Source organism: Trachurus japonicus, chromosome 8 (genome assembly GCF_045865225.1).
Source record: "Trachurus japonicus isolate A0001 chromosome 8, Traja_1.0".
Classification (NCBI taxonomy): domain Eukaryota; kingdom Metazoa; phylum Chordata; class Actinopteri; order Carangiformes; family Carangidae; genus Trachurus; species Trachurus japonicus.
Genome location: NC_140914.1, coordinates 32,672,977 through 32,695,656, shown reverse-complemented (window position 1 = coordinate 32,695,656; position 22,680 = coordinate 32,672,977). Strand labels below are relative to the sequence as shown.

General features: G+C 40.5%; 2 protein-coding genes across 2 annotated transcripts in view; one reads left to right on the top strand and one right to left on the bottom strand.

Moving 5' to 3' along the window:
• LOC146983857 (carbonic anhydrase-related protein 10-like) overlaps window positions 1-22,680 on the bottom strand; it is an 83,379-nt gene that overhangs the window by 39,537 nt on the left and 21,162 nt on the right. The gene's annotated exons all lie outside the window — the stretch shown is intronic.
• LOC146983858 (apoptosis regulator BAX-like) lies at window positions 5,328-11,082 on the top strand. Its single transcript, XM_085785550.1, has 6 exons — window positions 5,328-5,463; window positions 5,624-5,654; window positions 6,886-7,044; window positions 7,136-7,274; window positions 7,651-7,755; window positions 10,945-11,082. Exons 1-6 carry the CDS (start codon window positions 5,436-5,438, stop codon window positions 11,080-11,082), a joined length of 600 nt encoding a protein of 199 aa, XP_085641676.1. The 5' UTR covers window positions 5,328-5,435.

Sequence of the window (22,680 nt, the reverse complement as noted above, 5' to 3'; positions counted from 1 at the left end):
AGCTCTTCCTGTTGCTCCATCCCATCAGTTCCTCACAACGCCTCTGGCAAGGCATAAACTATTAATGCTCGTTACCTGCACGCCAACGTATTCATCATGCATTTTGTATGACATTGGCTGTGTTCACGTATTCATTACTGCTGTTTGTATAATAAATGAGGAGAAAGCACCCGGCCTCAGTTTAATTGTGGCGTGCCAGTGCCGGGGTAGTATGAAATTAAACCATTACTCAGAAGCCTGGGATCTATTCACAGGATAATCCTTAAAGAAAAGCACAACATTATTTTAAAAAAGGCGAAGGATTTAAAATCTAAAAATGACTAAATGATTTCACTTGTCTACGTCACTTGGAAACAGGTTGAGATGGAAACAGCACAGAGGGGAAGCACTGATCTGAAGAGAGATTTAAATAAAACAAAAACATGTTCGTATTCTCATCCTGAACCTCTTCATATTTTTCTTTCTTGCAAACTCTCTTGACTGCACGCTGTTGTAAACTGTTCATCTCAACATGATGAACGCCATCTGTTCATCAGTAATTGTGCATTTTTTTGAGATTAGCTTCATAATGTTAGCTGTTCTGATCCATTTGTGGACACGTTTCACACGTAATACAGAACAGTTCGCCCCCCCAGGAAGAAGCAGAGTGTCAGCAGTGACTCCAGGAGAAAACATTACTACAGTTTTACCTTCTCGGTGCACACGTACAGTACTGTAAAGTTCAAAGACTGAACTTTGGAGGCCTCTTGGACCCATGCACACTGAATATTGACCAGCCTATTGCACTTTAAAGGGACATTGTGTAACTTCTCCTGTTATCTATTCACGAAAATTGATTATTTGGTTCTTCAGTCTGTTTTTCATTAATCAACAAAGTTCCTGTTCCTTTCAGCTCTGAATGAGCCGTTCATATCATTCATATCTCCATGGAGACGGTAAGCTCGGTGCTGCTGCCATGTGGTGTCGCCATGTTTTTACCTTCAGTGGCAGCGTGACGGTAGGTAACCACGGAAAGGAGCGTTACACTGATGCTGCATTCACCTGCAGTCGGGCAGACGGCCGTCGCTAACAAACCAGATGTCATTTTAGTCACAGAAGTGGAGAGAAAGACGGTAAAACGATACCACATCGCCATGACAACATATTGTCAGGTGTGTTGTTTTGCCTCGTGCTGACGGACCACTTGTTTACATAGAGGCTTGTTTATGCCGTTAGGTGCAGCGGCTGTCGTCCGTCTGCCGTCTAACAGATTTCAAGTGAATGCAGCATGAAAAATACGACTGAGTTGCTTGTGATCTACAACCACAACGCTAGATGGGAGGAATTCATACACAATGCCCCTTTAACTCTGCATTGCACTGCACTGCTAAGGGCTGGGAGAAGTTTCAGAGTCCTCCGTGGCTTCTCTGAGTTACAGGGGGTCTCGGCGTAGCAGTGCATGTCCATATAACGGTTGCCAATGGATACCAACTGTCTTCGTAACAAAAAGACACACCAAAAAACATCCAAATACCTCCATGCTGCTCGTATGTAATGTCCCTCTGGTATTGAAGCCCCAAAATGCGAAATTGTCCTGAAAAAAATTTAAAAAGTCTATATTTCAAGCTTGTTTGTAGCGGAAGAGGAGCTTCGAGAAGCTTCCGCTACAAAACAAGCTTGAAATATAGACTTTTTTTTTTTTTCGGGACAATTTTGCATTTCGACAGTTGGTATCCATTAGCAACCGTCATATGGACATGCACTGCTACGCCGAGACCCCCTGTAACTCAGAGAAGCCACGGAGGACTCTGAAACTTCTCACAGCCCTTAGTCCACATGAGGGGGAGGAGATAATGAGTGAAATTTCAATTTTGGGTGAACTATCCCTTTAACATCTGTGCAGCTGCAGCAACAAAGGAAAGGATGATGAAAGTAGTATCAGACAACCATGTTTGTAACAGCTAAATAAAGACACAGCTCACTTGTAGCATGATGTGAGGGTGCAGCACGAGCGGCTGTGCCTGTGCCCACAGATAAGCAGAGCACGACTCCAGATATCAAGCAATTCTCACATCTTTTTAACAAAAACTGCGTCGGATGATGAGGTTGTTGCGCAGCAGGTGGGATTTGAAATTGCGTGTGGGAGCTCCCCATGCAGGATTGAGGAAAACAAATCAAAAACACTCCATGTAAGTCAGTACAAGCAGGTTAGAGCTGTTTGATGTGTGATCTTAGAAAAGCGGAGTGAGGCAAGTCTTCAAAGTCTTTGTCTATTTTCTGTCAAGAAAATAATGGAGTCATGTGTATGAGGAGACAGGGGGGTCAGCGGAGAGAGAGACAGGACGGAGGGAAAGAAGAAGAGAATACAAGAACACTGTTTCTCACATTGGATGACATTGCTTCTCCTGTTTATTTCTGAGCTGCACAATTAGAGCCATGGATGTGTCAACGAGGTTGTGAGTGTTGTACTGAGTTGGTAAACTTGCAGAGTGTGAAACATCTGAAGCAGCGGTAGATACTCTGACATTTATTCTGTGGTTTGAGTCACCAGATCCCACACAACTCAGGCCTAAACCTTGGGAACCAAGATTAAAGCAGAAGTAAGGTGAATGTTTGTGTTAATATAAGTCTTAAAGCAGAAGTAAGCGATCCGGTGGTTTTGGCTAATGCTGCGTTCCAGGCAGGCTTTTGAAACCGTAAATTACAGCTTCAAGTCACAACTTACGACTTTGTAGCGTTCCAGGCAACCCACTCGTGTTTCTCCGACCTGTTTTACCGGTGAAAGTCACTATAACGGCCACTCGTAACTTCTGACCCGTGAACTCGTACCAGATCGAACTGGTACCACTTCACAGGTCGGAAAAATACGAGTTACGGGCTGCCTTGAACAAGGAAGAAGGTTGATAAAGGTTGTAGGATACAAGGAAAGTTTTCTCCTGGGCTCAGAGCAGAGCAGAGTGACTGACAGACCCGTGTTTCAGACCAAACACTCTATAGAAGTGATTGCTGTCGGAAGATACAACTATTTAAGACTTATATTAACACAAACATATCGCTTACTTCTGCTTTAAATAGTTATATCTTCCGACAGCAATCACTTATATAGAGTAGGGAGGGGTGGGAGAAAAAATCGATTCACATAAATATCACAATATCTTTTTTGACAATTTTTGAATCGATTTTTTTTTTCAAAAATTGATTTATTTTTTATTTTTTATTTTTTTTTATTTTTTTTTGAAAAAACATTTATAGGCTCCTACAGTATTTGTGTGCTGATAAATGTTAAAAATGCAGACTAAAAATTGAAGAATTGGCAATATTGTAGAATCGCAATTTAAATCGAATCGCCATCCAAAAAATCGTAGAAGAATCGAATCGGGAGAAAAGCACATCGTCCCAGCCCTGATAGTGTTTGGTCTGAAACACGGGTCTGTCAGTCACTCTGCTCTGCTCTGAGCCCAGGAGAAAACTTTCCTTGTATCCTACAACCTTTATCCAATGAGGAGAGAGAACGGCATAAAGGGGCAGTCCTCTCTGTGTGTGCAGCCAAGGGATGCGCCTGAATGTGGTGACGTAGGGACGAGGACCAATAGATCCATGACGAGGGCGGGGGCTGCTAACTCCATCGGCTGACAGGAAGTTAGACAAAACCACCGGATCGCTTACTGCTGCTTTAAATCATTTTAGTTTTATTCTCAGTTAGCTCATAGTTTTGTTCTTAGGCAGACACAAGACACTTGATTCCCTCACTCTACAGGTTTGCTCAGGTGTTTTTTGTTTTATCATACCACATCTATTTCATTCACCTGAAAGTGAAATAAAGAGAACAATGCATTAATGTGTACTATAAAAATACTTTGTACTTTACTGGTACTTTTGATATTTGAGTATATTTTTACACAAGATACTTTAAGTACATTTTATGTGAGCTACTTTAAGACTTTTACTTAAGTGATTTTCTTATGGGTGACTTTAACTTTTACCAAAGTCATTTTCAGTTACCGTATTTGTACTTTTACTTAGTTATTTTAAAGTACTTTATACACCTCTGCTGGTGTGTAGAGCCAGTGCAGTGGGGAATGTAGTCTTGGGACCTGGAGCAATGATTGAAGGGGACATCGCTGGACCGGCATCAGGCCCACGAGGACCTCCAGTGATCGGCAGCAGATGGAGAGAAAGAAGAAATGAGAACCTTCACTCCCTTTTTTATTGTAACTTTCTGGACAGAGTACAATATTCCTCTTGGTGAAGTTGTAATGACTTTATGCAGAGTTCAGTGCCGGAAACCCAGAATCCTACCTCAAAAATTTAGGTTTAGGTTTATTCCTTAGAATCAGGATTAAGAGTTTGATAGTGTAACCACCATGATTTAACTGTGATTGTATGCTCTTGCTAAATTCCAGCAATAAATTATAGAATTTGAATTTGAAGTGGGAAAAAAAAGTATTGGTATTTCTGACATTGTCAAAATTCCAAAAGGCTAAAATAAGTTTTTGTTTATTCCTCAACAGGTTAATTAGGCTAAAGGAGTTTCTGCTTCAGACTGCAGAAGGTTGAAATAGAACAGGAAATGCACTTCTGCTCTACACACTGTCAGAAGTGGCAGTTGAAAATCAAGACATTGGTTTCCTGATGGTGACCAGATTTTGAAGGGTTAATCACCCAAGCTGCCTTTCATGATAAGATATTATGGTTATATGGATAAGATATTATGGTTCCCATAACCATTATCAGTTATGTTAACCCCTTGCTCTTCCAGTTAAATGTCAAAGCTTAAACGCCCTCCTTTGATATAATATCACTTTAGCATTAATGTTTTACATCCCATCCAAAATATCCCTAACTTTTTGTGAGTAGTGTAAGGCTAAGCGGACCTGTTCATGGTATAGAGACCGTCTGGCAGTGAGTTTGTTTACAATAGTTACAATTTAAAATAACATGCAGGCTTCCAAAATGAGAGAAAATGTAATGGGGAATACAGTTCCAAATTGGGGTAGGGTTTTTAGTCATGTTTTAAGCCCAATTAATCTTAAATGTATTAATCAGGGTGGTTATGGTCTCATAATTATTCTATTTGTGTATGATTTCTCCATATGAAGTTCAAAAGCATCTGATCAACAGCTTTGTAATGAGAAACTAAGTTAGTGGAGAAATTCCCTGTACTTTGGTTATGAAGACTCTATCCTTTAAAGGATAAATCCCACTGTAGGAAGCCAGGAATGTTTTCAGCGTATGTGGCCAGGTAAGCAACTTCAATAGAAATGTTCTTCCTGTTCTGCGCCATGTTGCTGAGTCACCATACTCACTTGACTCAGAATCAGTTTCACTTTCTATATTTGTCTGAGTTGTATCAGAAGTGTTGAGTTAGAAACGTCTGCTGACTTTACTTTGTGTCTCTCATTAGCCTCTGGTTTTACTTGATACAGCCACTTGTTGTTAGGTTTTTTCTTTAAACCATGGCGTGTGGGGGAAACGGCATGTCGGGTAAGTCTCATAACTTATCTTCAACAGATGTAAATGCATAACTTTCTATAGCCTGCGCCTGCCGGGAGGAGGAACTGTGACAACATCCACAAAGAGACTCTGCAGCTGTGGAAATCATGCAACTTTCTAACAAGATTTTTATGTTGCTGGTTCTCCACAGATGAGAGAATAGGAGAAACACTGATCAACGAGTAAGTTTTCATTACTATCATTGTATCGTTGTTGATGAATTTCCTTCGGGATTAATAAAGTATTTATCTAAAATACCTTTTTATTGTAGGCTACCTCATGCTACGGGCTACTAGCAATGCTACTACCAATGTTTTTTTTGTATTGCTATATTTTATTGTTGATTTTAATCTTTGTGCATTAGTCTCCATGTCATTCTTCTTGTTTCACTTCTTATATATACGTATGTAGCCTATATATTTTTTCCAATTAAAATGTAAAGCACTTTGAACAGCATTTATTTGCTTTGAAAGGTGCTATATAAATAACATTTGATTGATTGATTGATTGATTGCTTGATTGAATGTAAATTTTCATTGTTTATTCATTTTAAATTAATCTAGTAGTTATTATATATTAGAGCTGATGTAATTACTCAAATGACAGTAGGTTAAATCAGCTTCATCACCTTCCACTGTGACAAAATCTTTTCCTTACTGGTTTCAAAAGAAAATATAACTAAAAAGAAGACACCCTTCCTTCTGTGTGTGTGTGTGTTTTTTAGGTCTTAGTTGAGTTTCATTTTGACTATCATAGTGAAATCCGAGGGCGACGCACTGGAGGTAGATTGTCACTGGCACCACCCAACAGCTACATCTGATAAGAACTGATAAGATTGTATGGTTCCCATAACTATTACCAGTTCTGTTAACCCCTTGCTCTTCCAGTTAAATGTCAAAGCCAACCAATTTAGTCTACCTACTGTACATAGCGTACATGAAATTTATACTGCATTAGAAAAATGGGTGAAACTGAACCAGGACCAACTGGAAAAACATCACCCATTCATGCTACATTGTTATTGTAAAATATCTGTAGTGTATGTAAATGAAGTAAAAGAAATTCCCTTTTGTAAAATAAGTGGTTTTAAAATATTCTTTCTTAAAAAAAAACAAAAAAAAACATGTTAATAAAAAAAGGTTCAGTTGTAAAATAAGCTCTATTGCTGCTTTCTGCCGTCACTGTGACCTTGGCCTTTGACAACTTAAATCTAATCTAATCTCCTCATCCTTCAAAATGAAAGTTTGTGCCAAATTTGAAGGAGTTCAGTCAACATATTATTGAGATATCAGTATCATTTTGCTTAGAATGGGATGGACAAAAAACATAACCCTCTTTGTCTGGATTGATGATACTGAGGATTTCCTTCCTAAGGGAATGGGGCTGCAGCTTCAAACCTCTGTTCTGTTTCAGGATAGTAAAGGAGGAGCTGAAGAATGTATCTTCAGACATTCAACCCCACATACCACCGTCTGTCAAAGTGGAGCCTCAGGAGAAAAAGGTGGTGAACCAGCTAGTTAATTTGATCCGCATTCTTCGTGACAAAATGCAGGGCAACAAAGAGTTCCAAGAGTGAGTCTCTCATCTGCTTTGTCATGGTAGAGCTAATGGTAGAACATGTTAATTAAACCTAAACTCTCTCTCTCTCCACTCTCTGTTGCAGTGCAATAGATGGGGTGGCAAAGGCCCCCGGTTCCATGAGTGAAAAATTTGCGAAAGTGGCACGTCAAGTGTTTGAACACGGGATCACCTGGGAGAAGATCGCTGTGCTCTTCTATGCTGCTGGGAAGCTGGCTGTCAGGGTGAGTGGTCAGAAATGAATGGGTGATGGGTCATAAGGCCTATTAGTTTTCCTCCATTTATTGTTATTTTACAGTGGATATACAATATATATATATATATATATATATATATAAACATAATTATTGTGAATGCTGAAAGCATTGGACACGATATTTCAGTAATGCCCCGACTACTACTACAAGTAACTTTCTGTTTCTGTTTGTGTCATGTCCAATGTAAGGAAGGTTTGTAACAGTTTCCTCATCACTCCACACAGGTCTGAGAGTTGAAACTGAAGTTACAACCATGTTAATTAAGTCTGGCAGTAAGGCATTTTCAATAGTTTTTTATGTGAAAAATGTAACTCTGTAAACCTTGCGTTTGTATGGCCCTCAGTTGGTGGAAATGAATTGCCCCGACTTAGTGAAGATCATCCTGACGTGGACTGTGAATTACTTCAAAGACGAACTCTTGAGCTGGATTGAGAACAATGGAGGATGGGTATGTAGTAATCAAAATACTAAAATTTCACTAAATAGCGATACCAAGAAGAATACTCAATACTGCAAGACAAAAAAACTGACAATTAATAAGCACAAGGTTTTCCCTACCATTATTAGACTGAGGTGCACTGCTGAAGTGTTTCTGCCCACTGCCCAAACCAAATGAAGGGCCAATATGAAAAAAAATCCACTCATATCCTTGAAACAGCAGCTGCACTGGCTGATTTTATGTGTCTATCTTTGTATCATCGATGTGGCCACTTGTCCAGTCAAACAAGTCGCCACATTGCAAAAGGCATTTTTAGCTTTTGTCAGTCAGGATCCTATATACGGAAGAGCGTAAGGGCCACTGTTATGAAAAAAAAAGAAAAAGAAAAGTGGGTTCTAACTTTTTTCTCAGAAGTCTGACTTGAAACTCAGAATTTTGACTTTTTCTCTCTGAGAAAAAAAATTCTGAGTTTAAACTCAGAATTATGAGTTCAATCTCAGACTTTGAGAAGAAAGTCAGATTTCTGACTTTTAAATTAGAACTCACTTTTTTTTATTTACAGTGGCCCGTACCTATCACCTATACCACAGTCAACCACCAGGAGTGATATAGATATTGTGCCTTGATTGTGGGGCTGTCATATCCATCACTGACTTCAACAGTGAATTAGTGATTAGTGGAAGGAAAAGGCCTGTAGCATCAATTTCTCTCAGGTAAAATGGCACTGATGAGTAGCTCGCCAAAGGATTAATGGATCATACATGAATATGAAAACTTGATTGGTCACTCATCAAACCTGCACCTTATATCCAGGATTTTCCCTGCCTATGGCGGGCCACATGTGTGCGTGCACAGGGCCGTTCAGATGTAACATGTATCATGCATGTTTACAACCAAAGTGAAGCCATAGCGGCATGCAGACTGTGCGTTGCACCTGTTTTTCATGCATGTCCACGGCACACAGAGGAAAAATCTCTACTTTTTGGGAGGCAGCAAGTGCACTGCATGTCATGTGATAAGAATCGACCAATCAGCTCCACGGACCTGCTTCTCCTACAGCAGTGTTTGTGGGTGTCGTGTCAAATCCCAGTTCCCTGTCCAGCTGTTTCTCCCCTAATGTTTCCCATGGTGCTCTGCCCCCAGATGTAGAATGTGTACTATAGAAGAGAAACACACATTTCAGGACCACTGACTTGTATCATCAGAACAAAAATGTCCTGTGATTTTCAGCCTCCTTTCATATTTAATGGAGGGAGGGACAATACCTGAAAGCAGGGTTCAAAATTAGCGGTCACCAGTCGCCAGTGGCGACTAACTTTGATGCTTTGGCGAGTAAAGGAAACCGGCTGACCGGCCACTCTGGCGAGTGAAAAAAATCCAACTACTTCGTTGTTGTTACTGTTCCTCCCGACCCGGCTGTGACGCTTGGGTTGTGAGCCGGTGTCGTGCAGATCTTAAAGCTCACAACATGCCGTATAGCAATGATTTGTGACCGACTACAACGCTCGCGGCGCACGTGTGTATTCCTCTCTCTTCAGTCTGGTGTTTGGCTGCACTTTCAATAAGAAAAGTTCCATATGAGCGCGATCAGCTGAGACAGAGCACAATGGATGTGGCATTGATCAGATATCGCAGCGCACATGTTTAACAGCAAAAAAAAACATCGCTCCAATTTATTTATTTATTTTTTTGCCGTTAAATAAACATGTGCGCTGCGATATCTGATCAATGCCACATCCACTGTGCTCTGTCTCTGCTGATCGCGCTCATATGGAACTTTTCTTATTGAAAGTGCAGCCAAACACCAGACTGAAGAGAGAGGAGCAGCAGAGCTCCTCTGACAGCTCCTCTGTGGACCTGCAGGAGAGCTGCAACGTCTTTTTTTATTTTTTTATTTTTTTGCAGCGTCGTTATTACAGGTGATGCACATCTATGTCCGTGTAGCTACATTTATTGTCTGATCTTCCTTCATGGTGCACAGTGTCTGAGTGTCAGTCCTCCTGTGAAACTTTTAGCTACTAAATAATATGACTGAAGGCAGTGGAAGTCTGCACATGTCGACACGCCCCCATGAGTTGACGACATAAGGAGCTGATGAATAAATAAATATATATAAATAACTGATAGTATTATTCGGTCAAGTTCTTGTTATAGGTTAATGGTTAAACGGTTAACCATGTGCATCCCTAAAATAAACCTTTTAGGGAAAAAAAGGCAAACTTGACTCCTTTATTCCACACAAAAATATGTTAATAGCTATGATATGTGTTAAAAATGCTTATGAATGTATTATAACAGTTCAACTCAATGAAAAATATACAAAACAGCTATAAATAATTTTTGGCCAGTAAAAAATCTTTCTGGCCAGTAGATTTTTAAAGCTCACTAGCATAGACTGTAAAAAGAATGGACGTAGCGTCCGTGACGTCACCCATTGGTTTTGGGGAGTCGTTTTTGTGACTCAAATATGGCGGCCTGGACAGCGCCATGTTGGATTGGCCGGCCGAGAACCCGCCCACTGGCCTCGAAGCAGCTGTTCACGGAGCTGCTCGGACCTGTCACTCAACGTTTCCGCGCCCTGATTGGCCAGAATTTTAACCTAATAACAGTAAAACTATAGAGTTAAAAAAAAATTCACCCCCCTCAGAGTGTGTGCGGGGGTAGAAACTATCGATTGAGACGAAAAAAACGTTCTGACACCAGGCTTTTAACATGTTTATTGAGGATGTAAAGTCGGCGATTTTAACATGGGGGTCTATGGGGAATGCTCCCTTCTGACACCAGCCCCCAGAGGAATCCGAGGGGATTGCAGTTTTTTGAACGCGGAAGTGAGCTTCACTTCTCAGACCGACAACTGCCCCCTTGCTCACTAGCCAGTTGGCCAGTGAGCAAAAAAGTTAAGTTTGAACCCTGCCTGAAAGTAATCATTTCAGTTATCAGTATGATAGAGGCTAAAAACATACTATTTTCATGAAGAGTAGGAAACAGTTTTGTTGTAGGAATGTAAATAATTAATGTTACAAAACATGAGTAGCTCCCAGTCATCTTCATTTTGAAAAGTAGCTCTCAGAGGAAAAAAGGTTGGAGATCCCTGATCTAGAGTCTTGTATTTTCATTTATAACATGCTGTAAATTGGACAATGAACACAATTGGGAAACTTTTTTTTCTGAATTGTGCGTCTGTCTCCATCTCCACAGATCAACAGTTTCTCAGAGCTGGCTATGGTGACCATGCAGACTGTGCCATTCACAAAGTTTCACACAGCACCTCTTGTCATCATGTTTGTTGCTGGCCTGGCTCTTGGAAGTGTCATCACCTGGAAACTTGCCAGATGACTTGTGCCACACATTCACAGCTGTACACACAAATAATGAAGATAATATGTAATGTCCTCAGGTAAATTTTATTAAAATATTTAAGTGAAGGCTTATCACTGTCCAGATTCTGTCTTGTCTAAGAATCATATCTAAATGTATCTCACACATACACACACACACACACACTCTACATTTGTACTTTCCTAATGTTATCTATGTAAACCTTGAAAACTAATAATTTTATTATAGAAAAAGATCTGAGCACTCCTGATTTCTAGATATCAAATTAACTTTTCTCCTCAAACTTTGCCTTCTTCCCCTAAACGACAGTTAATTAATCGACCAACAGAACATGCCCTATGAATAAGACAATACCAAATTAACCAGAAAAGCCGATTCTACTCCCAGAAACAGCAGGAAAAGTTACCAACTGGAAGCCCTTTGAGGTACAAGCAAACATCATTTTCCACAGTGCAGCTCTTGTCCCTGGACACTCCTCACCTGGTTAACACCCACACCTTTCACACTCTTCACCTCCAGTTTATAACACAGTCTTTCCTATATAGAGCTGCAACTCAGGCCTAAACCTGGAGAACCCTGATGATATCATTTTAGTTTTATTCTCAGAATGAACAATTCCACAGAGGACACAACAGTTGCATGATGGGTAGAGCGCAAGTAAAATATTTGGAGTTTCTGTCAATAGTTTTCTGAATTTCTTGATTAAATTCATAGATGTCATAATAGAATTGTGATATGTATTTCCTTATGACTGAAAAAATAGAGCCAACACAGAATTGTGAACAACTGCAGTTCCTCTACTGACCACTAGAGTCTGACTCAGCACTGCAACAGTGAGTCAGTCCCCATAGACTCTCTTCATGGCAAATGTAGCGACGGTGAATCTTTACAGTAACTCAAATTGTTGTGGGCAGTTGTTGACTGTGTGCTTAAAGGGATACGCCAACATTTTTTTTTTAAATGACATATCTTGCTTCACTCCCGAGTCCATGACAAGCTGATGGGTAATGTTAGCCTGCCTCTCTTCAGCAACTCTTAACGGACCAATCTTGGTCTCAGAGCTGACAAAACTCTCCGGTAAGGCATCTTGAGCGGTCAAATGCCGCTAACGGGACGAGATCGGTCAAAACGGAGGGTTCAAGCAAAGACGGTTTATTTTGGTTGAAGCTAGCTACATCGAGGGTAGCTTAGAGTGCTCCTATAAGTAAAAGCACTGTGTGGAAAGGGCAACGGGTGTTTTATTTTGTGAAAACAACGTTAACCGGAAGTAACCGGAAATGCATTGGTCACAACAGCTAGCTTTAGTAGCGCCGAGGCTGATTTCATGTTAGCTCTAAACTCTATATATCACTTTTCAAACATGTTTAGGTGAGAAAGTAGCCGTTTAGATCAGCAGTGTGTCGTTAATTTGTCTAAATACCAGCTGTTTACCATTTTGTTTGAACAATTCGGCGTTACTAAAGCTAGCCGTTGTGACCAACGCACTTCCGGTTACTTTCACAAAATAAAACACCCGTTGCCCTTTACATACAGAAATGCTTTTACTTTGAAACAGGAAGCTAACCTACCCTCGATGTAGCTAGCTTGAACCAAAATAAAGCGTCTTTGCTTGAACCCTCCGTTTTGACCGATCTGGTCCCGTTACCAGCATTTGACCGCTCAAGATGCCTTACCGGAGAGTTTTGTCAGCTCTGAGACCAAGATCCCTTGTTACTGCATGCACAGTCGAAAGGATGGTGTCTATCAGCTTGTCATGGACTCGGGAGTGAGGCAAGATACGGTAAAAAAAAAAAAATGTTGGCGTATCCCTTTAAAGACATGTGCCCTGTCTCTTTGTCTATCCTGCAGTTGGGCAGAGGTGCAGTGGAGCAGTTCACTCTGAGCTCCGACCTGCTCATGACACCACAGAGCCTCATCCATTATAAACAGTCTATGTCTATCCACTGTTAAAACCTCATTTTCCACTATTCATTTATTTCTATCTGGACTATTTCCAACTTTTAGTCTCTACTTTTCCAGTCCACAATCAATTAAAGTTCTTGTGGTACAAACATAGCTTTGTGTTACACCCTTTAATCTATAAATTCATCTTGCAGGGATGTCATAGACACAAAAGACATATCTACTGGACAATATAGCTACTGTATTAAATAGCCCATACTAAATTTTCCTTTTAACTCAATTAGTTATGTCATTTATCAGCTGTTGTTTTAGTTAGAAGAACATGACAGTTCACCTGCCAAAGACAAATTTAAAAACAAGAGAGAAAAGAGAAAAACATAAACAACAGAGGATGAGGTTAAAATATTCAGTGAAACATAATCGAGGTTTATCAGCAAAAGATCAACACAATTTGTCCAGTTGATACATGTTTGATTCTTTCTGGGCAGTGAGTAGCTAGTGAGCTGGACAGGAAGTCATCACGATGCAGATATAGTTACATGGATCTTCTACTGAACTTCAAGAAACTGATGGGAGGGAGTGGAACTACTTTTTATTAATGTGATAGATTATTGTTTTAATTAGGTGTCAAAAATAAGAGAAATACCCAAAACATAATAACATCTCATGAAAAGAATTAATTGAAAGAGAAACAGATACTGACAAACACAGAATTGGTTTTCAGTCAGTCAAACAATTAGCAGTAGGAGAGAGAGAGCGAGGGGAGGAGCATTAGCAGAAAGCACAGAATAATGATGATGAAAAGACAGGAGGATATGATGGAGAAGTGGAGAGAGAATAGTTTGAAAAACAGGGAAAAGGTTGAGGTAAAGAAGTTAGGAAGAGCTCCAGCTCCTGTGAGAACCAGTAAGGAAAATGAAATGCTAATATTTAAGAGGAAAAGTGATGAATCCCACCTGGGTGAGGGCTGTAATAGGCCACTGCATAATGCATGCAGCCCCAATGAGCACACGTGGGGGCCAAGGTTTTAATTTAAGTCCTCTGCTTTGTCGGTGTCTATTAGAGACAAGCTCTGTGGCTATCCCTCTGTGGGTTTAATTATCCCAACAGAGGAATGTGAGCAGATAGCTCTGCTTTGCTTGCTCTTTTACAGCTTTATGCTGCTGGAGGTTGATCATTTCCCACCAATCCCAGCTACACACTCGTGATGAAGAGAGAGACACAATGCTGCGGGGCTGAGCATCTCTTACGAGGCCAAGCCGCACTTCAAAAAGATGTTTACTGCTTCTTTTTTCGGCGCCGTGATTTGTTGTATTTGTGATGTGAAACGCTGTAAAACGACATTTTACATGTCCTAATTCTGGCCAAGGACGAGTTCAAATGAGACGGTCTGCATGAGATTATAGAGGAGTATGTTGGAAACACAGGGTGTAAATTAGATTTGGAAGGGAACATGTCACATGTAGTATTAATAATTGTTCTCATATTTATAGTTCCATGTCTGGGAACACACAGTCTGTGTTGTATGTGCGTGGCAGCTGCGTCACTGACCTGCTGCTGTTGCCGTGCTTGTATGTGTGTGTGTGTGTGTGTGTTCTCATTGGCTGCGTGTCTGTTGTGTTGCTGCTACTGTCAGCTGTGCACACAGACACAGTACATGTGCAAGTGACTCAAGTGTTTCATGTCCTAATTAATTCATCAGTTATTTTATATTATATTTTTTGTGTGTTTGTTTCTTTGCTTGTTGCTTCATATGTAATATATAGTTTCTAGTTATAACAGTGGTTTATTAGTCTGTTTCACATGTACAATATCATTGTTGTGTTTTATAATGCAGGTGTAAATGACGCTGCAACTAAACAGCATTGATTACCAGCCTCTGCATTGAGAGCAGGTGAAATCAGGGAAGTAGTTTTTGCCAAATCAAAACAAACATTATTTAAAAACCACTATAGAGAGAAATCTAACAGTTCCTACCTCTAGCAGCACTTGGCAGCCGTAGGAAAGAGAAACTCCTTTAATATAGCACACTTCATAACTTCCTGTTTATGGAGGTCTGGCCCATTTCAAATGAGATGACAATATAAATTCTTCATTAGCCTTTTAAACAGCTGTGACACTTTACTACAGGTTATATACTTGTTTATATATTGGACTGACTGTGCCGCAATAACAAAAATTTTATAGGTTCTCCATCATCACACACTGGCCTTAGCTTCTATCTGCACTATTCATACAATGGACACATCAATGCTCTCTGAATCTACTGCATTCTGGGTATTTGTGGCCTTGAAAAGTTTCCAGGCCAGACAGCTTCAAACAGCTGTTTCCCACAGAGTTGAGACGTGGAAGTGCCTCACGGGCCGTCAGTTGAAAGTTTATAGGTCGGCAGAGTCTCTTGGTCTTTGGGTCGTACAGTCTCGCAGGCTTTTCTCTCTTTTTTTCCACCAACTGATGAAAAATGGGTCTGTTTATTTTTAATGGCAGCAGAGAGTTTAACTCTGAGTTGATATCTGAAATCAGAGATTGGAATAGATTTGGTTGGTCACATTACAAGCCAGTGGCAATACATAAGTCTAATTGAATGAATCTTTTAAACTATCGCCACGTAAACATCCTCCGACTCATTTGACCATATTCACCTTAATATATTAGCTATATTTCCATCCAAAGTTACATTTTCTTCAAAGTTAAAATGTGTAAAACAGCCATATACTGTAGTAATGTAGCAGCAGAAGACCTTGGATGTTCTTGTTAATCATTTTCTTTAAAGCTACACATCCTGTGGGCAGAATTGATTTCTTGCCAGTAATTTAAGAATTTCATTTGTGCAGAGAGACTCAATATAGGGCACATCACACCATGAAGTGAATGGAAGAGCTGCTGCTGACCTCACAGCTTTGCTGAAGAGCTCCACTGGATGAAAGATAAAGTCTCTTTCTCACCCGGAGTTCATTTAATTTGGTCCAGGCCGTAGAAAAAGAAGGTAGCTTTTATCCTTCTTATTACAAACCAACCAGGAGGTGTAAACACGAGGTCTTCTGGGCTGACAGATGAGGTCATTTGTTGGATGATCCTATCCCACGATGCACTCTTCGAAATCTGAATTTGACCCTTTTGGGTTTTTTTTTTCATGAGGTCTTCTTGCTTTGACCCCCAGTCTAACCTTAACCCTGTCAAAGTGGTGTGTCCAGGGAGCAAACTGCTCTTGGTGTCAGGTCACCAGTGTGTGAATAGGAGGCAGAATGTAAGGTACTTATAAAGGCTGTACATAAAAACCTTTATTTATATTCTCTGGTGTCACAAAAACCAGAGAAAGAATGTTCATGAGCCTGGGTAATAAAGGCAGCAAAATAAGTGCATGCCAAAAGTGCTAAAGAGGTAGGAGCGAAAATATGTATATAGGTACAGCTCTGGAGAAAATGAAGAGACCACTCCCAAAATGATCAGTTTCTCTGGTTTTACTATTTATAGGTATGTGTTTGAGTAAAATTCAAATTTTTTTTTTTTATTCTATCAACTACCGACAACATTTCTCCCAAAATTGAAAAAAAAAAATTGTCATTTAGATTATTGGCTAATGACTAAACTAGTCTAAATAACAAAAATATCGTCTTACACAAAGTCTTTTCAGACCTTGAATAATAATAATAATGCAAAGAAAACATGTTGATATTTATTCCTAGAATATTTTAACTCAGGAAGAGTTTATAAACCAGTTTTTGTGGGATAATGTCAACGTTTAATCCAGCAGTGGTTTTTATATAAAACCAGATGTGGTTCAGGTGATGACCTCATCAGTGTCTCATTAAGTAGAATGAGTTGTGTTTGTGTTGGTGTTTTAAAAAGAAAAGAAAAGAATGACTGTCGTACATGTAGAGATGCTTTTAAGAAACATTTGTGAAAGTGGTCTCTTATTTTTTTCCGAAACAAATAAGAGACCACTTTTACAAAATGTTTCTTAAAAGCATCTCTACATGTATGACAGTCATTCTTTTCTTTTCCTGAGTTAAAATATTCTTGCTGTGTTCTTTAGGAGTAAATATGAACATGTTTTCTTTGCATTATTATTATTATTCAAGGTCTGAAAAGACTTGATATTTTTGTTATTTAGCCAATAAAGCTCTAAATGACAATTTTTTTTTTTCAATTTTGGGAGAAATGTTGTTGATAGTTGATAGAATAAAAAAATAAATGAAAAAAAATTGAATTTTACTCAAACACATACCTATAAATAGTAAAACCAGAGAAACTGAACATTTTGGGAGTGGTCTCTTCATTTTTTCCAGAGCTGTATATAAAAAAAACAGTATAATATAATAATGTGTGAAGTTACTGTGTGGTCTGTGTACTACTGTATACTGTGTAGTTGTATACATTTTAGGGCAGAACTTCAAAAGACTGCAGTTTTTAAGGTCCCATATAGTGTAAAGGTGGATCTCCATGTTCCATGCACACAGCCTGTATTCAGGAACTGAGCTTTAACCAGCCGTCAGGATGTCTGTAACTTTATGATGTCACAACAAGTTGTCGCTGTCCTCGGACGTGCCCCAAGCCCCGCCCACATGAACCCACCATCCATAAGGCTTCCATAAGGCAAAATCATGTAGTCTGAACCGACTACAGGATGGTTTTGTCTTTCACAGTGGTCACCACGTCAGAGTAAACAACCACAGTGGCACAAATAATTGCTGTGTCTTGGTGGGGATAACTGCAGCACTACAAATACCTATCACCCCGACCAACCATCGTCCACGACTGGTGATGACCCTGTCTGAGTTCATAGGCCATCAGGGAGGCGTTACAACAAACTGTGTGTGATGCTCGCCGTTTTTCTCAGATATGAAAAAGAAAAGGAAAAAAGAGAGATGGTGGCCCATGGGTCAGGACTTCAGAGAGAACATGAGGAACGTTAACAAATGTGTAAACCTCTAACCACCGGAGCTGTCGGCTCAGGTCACCGTGGTAACGCAGCGAGGAGGAATGGAGCGTTACACTGATGCTGCATTCACCTGCAGTCGGGCAGACGGCCGTCGCTAACAAACCAGATGTCATTTTAGTCACAGAAGTCCAGAGAAAGATGGTAAAACAATACCACATCGCCATGACAACATATTGTCACGTGTATTGTTTTGCCTCGTGCTGACGGAACCACTTGTTTACATAGAGGCTTGTTTATGCCGTTACCTGCAGCAGCTGTCGTCCATCTGCCATCTAACAGATTTCAAGTGAATGCAGCATGAAAAATACCATTGAGTTGCTTGCGATATACAACCACAACGCTAGATGGGAGTAATTCTTACACAATGTACCTTTAAGTACAGACAAGATATCTGCAATATTTTTATTGGATTGCTCATAAAACGGCCAACCAATAAGAGTAGAGGCTCAGAGCCTTCTCTCTTCTGATTGGTCCACCGACCTGTTGGCACTAGAGCTTCAGAGAGGAGACCGACAGAGAAGATGTGAAACTACACTAAGATGTTTTTTGTTCTTTACATGACAAATACATCTTATTATGGATCAAAACTTCAGTTCAACTCATTTTTATATTTTGATGTTTCACAGAAAATCTCTGTGTTGTTTCCATCATAATAATCATGATGGTGTGAGCATGACAGAGAACTAGACAGCAACAATGGGCCAGTTGAGCAGATGTGAACTGTGTTAATACAACACTCACTGAAACATCCACGTCTAACTCTCTGCTGTGGCTCTTTTGAGCATGTAATGTATGCGTGCATGTGTGTGCATGAGTGTGTGCATGAGTGTGTGTGTGTGTATGTGTGTGTGTAAAAGGCAGAGCGAGGAGGCAAATAGGCTGTCAAAATGATTAATTCCCTGTTTGAATGACCCCATGTTCGTCTCTGTCGACTTCCATCTACTCTCATTCTCTTACCTTTCTCTTCTCCCCTCTGGTCTCTGCCAGCCCTGTGACTGGTTACCGCTCCGTCCTGCTCTCCACTTCACTCTGCTTCTCTCTTCTCCCTAATCACTGCTTCCTCTCAGACGGTCTACTCGCTCTGTCTTTTTCTCACTTTATCTCACCTGGTCCTCTCTTGACATTCATTCTTGTCACTCAAGTCAAACCGATCTGAATCTATTTTCACTTACACCTCCTCTTTCGTGTCTACTGCACTTTAGAAGCACAAAGTGGAAAAACACACATGACTCCTGTTAGTTTTTCCTGTGATTATTTATATGCTTCATATGTTTTAAAGGTATAGTCTGTAGGAATTCCCCCCATCTAGCGGTGCGGTTGCATATCTGAACGTATTCTTGATGTTGCATTCAGGTGAAATGGGGCAGACGTCAGACAGACAACAGACGCTGCATGTAACAGGATAAACAAGCATCTATGTAAACAAGTGGTCTGACAACATGTTGTCATGGTGATGTGGTATTGTTTTACCGTCTTTCTCTGGTGGAGTAAAATGACATCCGGTTGGTTTGCCGACGGCCGTCTGCCTGACTGCACCTGAATGCAACACCAGTGCCTCCGTCCTTCCTCACACTACACAGTGGTGACAGTTTTAACAGGCCGTTTCCGTGGTTACCTACGGTCACGATGCAACATGGCCGCCTCGGTTCGGTGCGTCGCCCACTTATGTATTTGTAACGACTTGTAACAACTCATTCTAAGGAACCAGAAAGCTTTCATCTGGATGCAGCTGTGATTCACCTTCAGGGAAATACGGATTTCAGCTTGTGACCTCATACAAAGGAACCAGGAGAACCTCAGTGCTTTGAAGTGAAACATTCCCACATTTCAACAGCTAAACAACATATTTTGTCAAATTTAATTCCCACATTTTCCCAAATGTTTCAATCACTTGTCAGAGCACAGAGGTCTGTGATTTTACCTCTGGTGACAGTACATTTCATTGGCTCTCTGTGACTGACATCATATCCTACATGCACCTGCGTCAATGTTGTGGTTGTCTGCCAGTAGCTCAAAAATGACTGTTATCCAGATTAAAGCCACATTTCTAAGACTTTTTTTTTTACACCTTGTTCATTTTCAACTGCATATATTAAGAAGATGAAGGATTTTAGTTATCAGACATTTGGATCTGAAGTTACCAAAGGAAAAAAGATGAGCGGAAATGAGCAGTAGCTCAGCTCCCAGCACCTGGTCCACCAGAGTCTTGGTGAAACACTGACTCTTCATCACCACACTGCTTTAGTCAGCGCTGTGGTTAATCCCCTGGTCCAGAGGAGCAGACCTCTCAAGATTACTGGGCTTACAGTAAAAACCTCCTGAACATCTGGATCACCAGAGAAACAATAGAAGTGATGTTTATTACTCAGGAGAAGCTGCAACCCGGGCAGTGGTGGTAAAGATAACCTCCATGATCCCTCACTAGTTCATAAGGTCACTGAATACTACATCCTCTACCCAAAGTGGGTAAAGATATCTGGTACAGCACATGACTGACTTTCTCATTATCCATCTAATTCTAATTTATTTGCTGGCAAAGTGTCTGATTGCATCCACAGAGGTCAACATCAGATCTGCTCCCTTCAAACGTCAGATTGGCTGTGATTTGTGTTGCTGTGATGATGATGATGATGATGATGATGATGATGATGTTCAGCTCAGTAGAAACCAGAACAGTTACTAATGAGCTGTTATAAAGTAACTGCTACACAACGCTACTTTTTTCAATAACGATCCAAAAAGTTACTGTTTCCTCCGTTATGAGGGAGTTTCCCTTATAACATGCTGTTACTTGACTGAAGAAGTCCTGTCACAAGATAATACACCCATTAAAGTAAAGAAAGAAAAAAGCTGTTTATCTGGAACTAACCAACTCATTCAGTATTCCTCGGCACAGGCAGGCTGTATCACTCCGCCCCTTCACACACCGCTGATCCAAACAGCTGATTGGCGGAGTGATACAGCACGTCGGGAGCATGCCTGTGCGGAGGAATACTGAATGAGTTGGTTAGTTCCAGATAAACGGGGGGTTAGATTTAGGGGGGAAGTCCAAGTAATTTGACATATTTCAGCATTTTATTTAAAAAACTAATGCAATAGTTAGGCTACTTTTCCTAGTAATTAGTTACTTTTATAATGTAGTAACTCAGTAACTTTTGGGGGAAAGTAATGAGTAACTATTAATTACTTTTTTTGAATTAAAGCCCCTGTACAGACTTTTCATTTAGTGTTGATTTTGGCGGCCCCCTGTGGACCAAAGCGGCGGAATGAAGACTGCATTTCCCACTGTCATGAAGACGTTTGTCTGGCCGGTGCGCGTACATTTGTTTTGGAAACGTCAGAAAGAAGACGGGACTGGCTTTCTTTTTTTTTTAGCAGCGTCGTGTATCTATTGGTATGGTTTGGTCAGTGGTCCGACCCGACCATGCCTTCCAGAATATAGAATCAGACTACTTAGAAACAGCGTATCTTCACACTGATGGGCTCATCTGCTGTTGTAGGAAACAGACACATCAGCAGAAACCACAGACTTTTGCGTATCCAGTTAAAAGCTCCGTACTGGGGCTTTAATTACTTTTAAAGTAACCTGCCCAACGATGCTAATGTGTCAGGAAATTCACATCTCAACAACTGTAGCTACAGACAGCACCTGGACAATGTCTTCCAATGTCTAAGTGCCGCTTTCATCAGTGCTTCTGGGAAGTCATAATGTAGATGGGAATGTTTTCTGGCAGACGTGCTGGATGAACAACCCTGAAAAAACGGTTTTGTTTTATATAAACTTCAATTTATTTCAGAGCTAAGATCTGGATCATTAGCACACTCACACACTCTTCAAAGCGAAGTTCAAACCAGATCAAATGGATGACGCAAAAGTAACAGAGTCACTAATTACAAACACACAAACTGTCATTTGTCTCTCGGCCTTGAAACGCAGCCTCTCCTCTAACAGACCTCTCTGTAGATTATCATCAGAATTAAACTAAATTTAATAAAGAAATTCAAATTGTCTCTGGGTCAGTTAATGAGAGATTGTCATCACGGATCAATTGCTGTGTGACACCAGTGGGTGTGTGCATGTCATGGTTTTTTGTGTGTGTGTGTGTGTGTGTGTGTACTGGGGCAGTTCATGAGATAGGATATGACTAATGAACTGTCAAACATACACACACATACATGCATACACATGTAACGTCTAAACCATTAGTAAAATGTCAGCGTGCTGCTAGTGAAGACGGTGGTATCTGTCTCATCCTTCCTGGAGAATCTCTTTGCTCTGAATGTGAAGGTCACTCTGTCACCGCGTCACATGGAAATGAAGTTTGACGACTTTTTCAGAATTGTGTGGGTCACAAGTTGACAAATAACAAACTGCAGAGTGGTGTTAAGCTGTTGACTGGCTATTAATAACCATCCATCTGAAACCACTGATAGCACTGACCTACAGAGCCAGTAGCACAGTGACTGACAGCTGGGTTAGTATGTTGAAGTAGAAACAAGAGGAAGACGTGAGCTTATTCTTGATAAAGCTTCTTCCATCCTAAAAGATCAAAGGTTGCACATGGATCAGCTGACTGAGCATTTGACGACGGGATTCATGGTTCAGACCCTGTCAATGTTTTGAAAGTCACAAGTTAAGTCTCAAATCATGGCCGACCGCCTCAAAGTCATGTCGGATGGCCATCTTTAGGTGTGAGGAGGGAGCAACATTGCATGGGAGGGAGAGCTGTCCAGCTCGACGGGGGGACTGG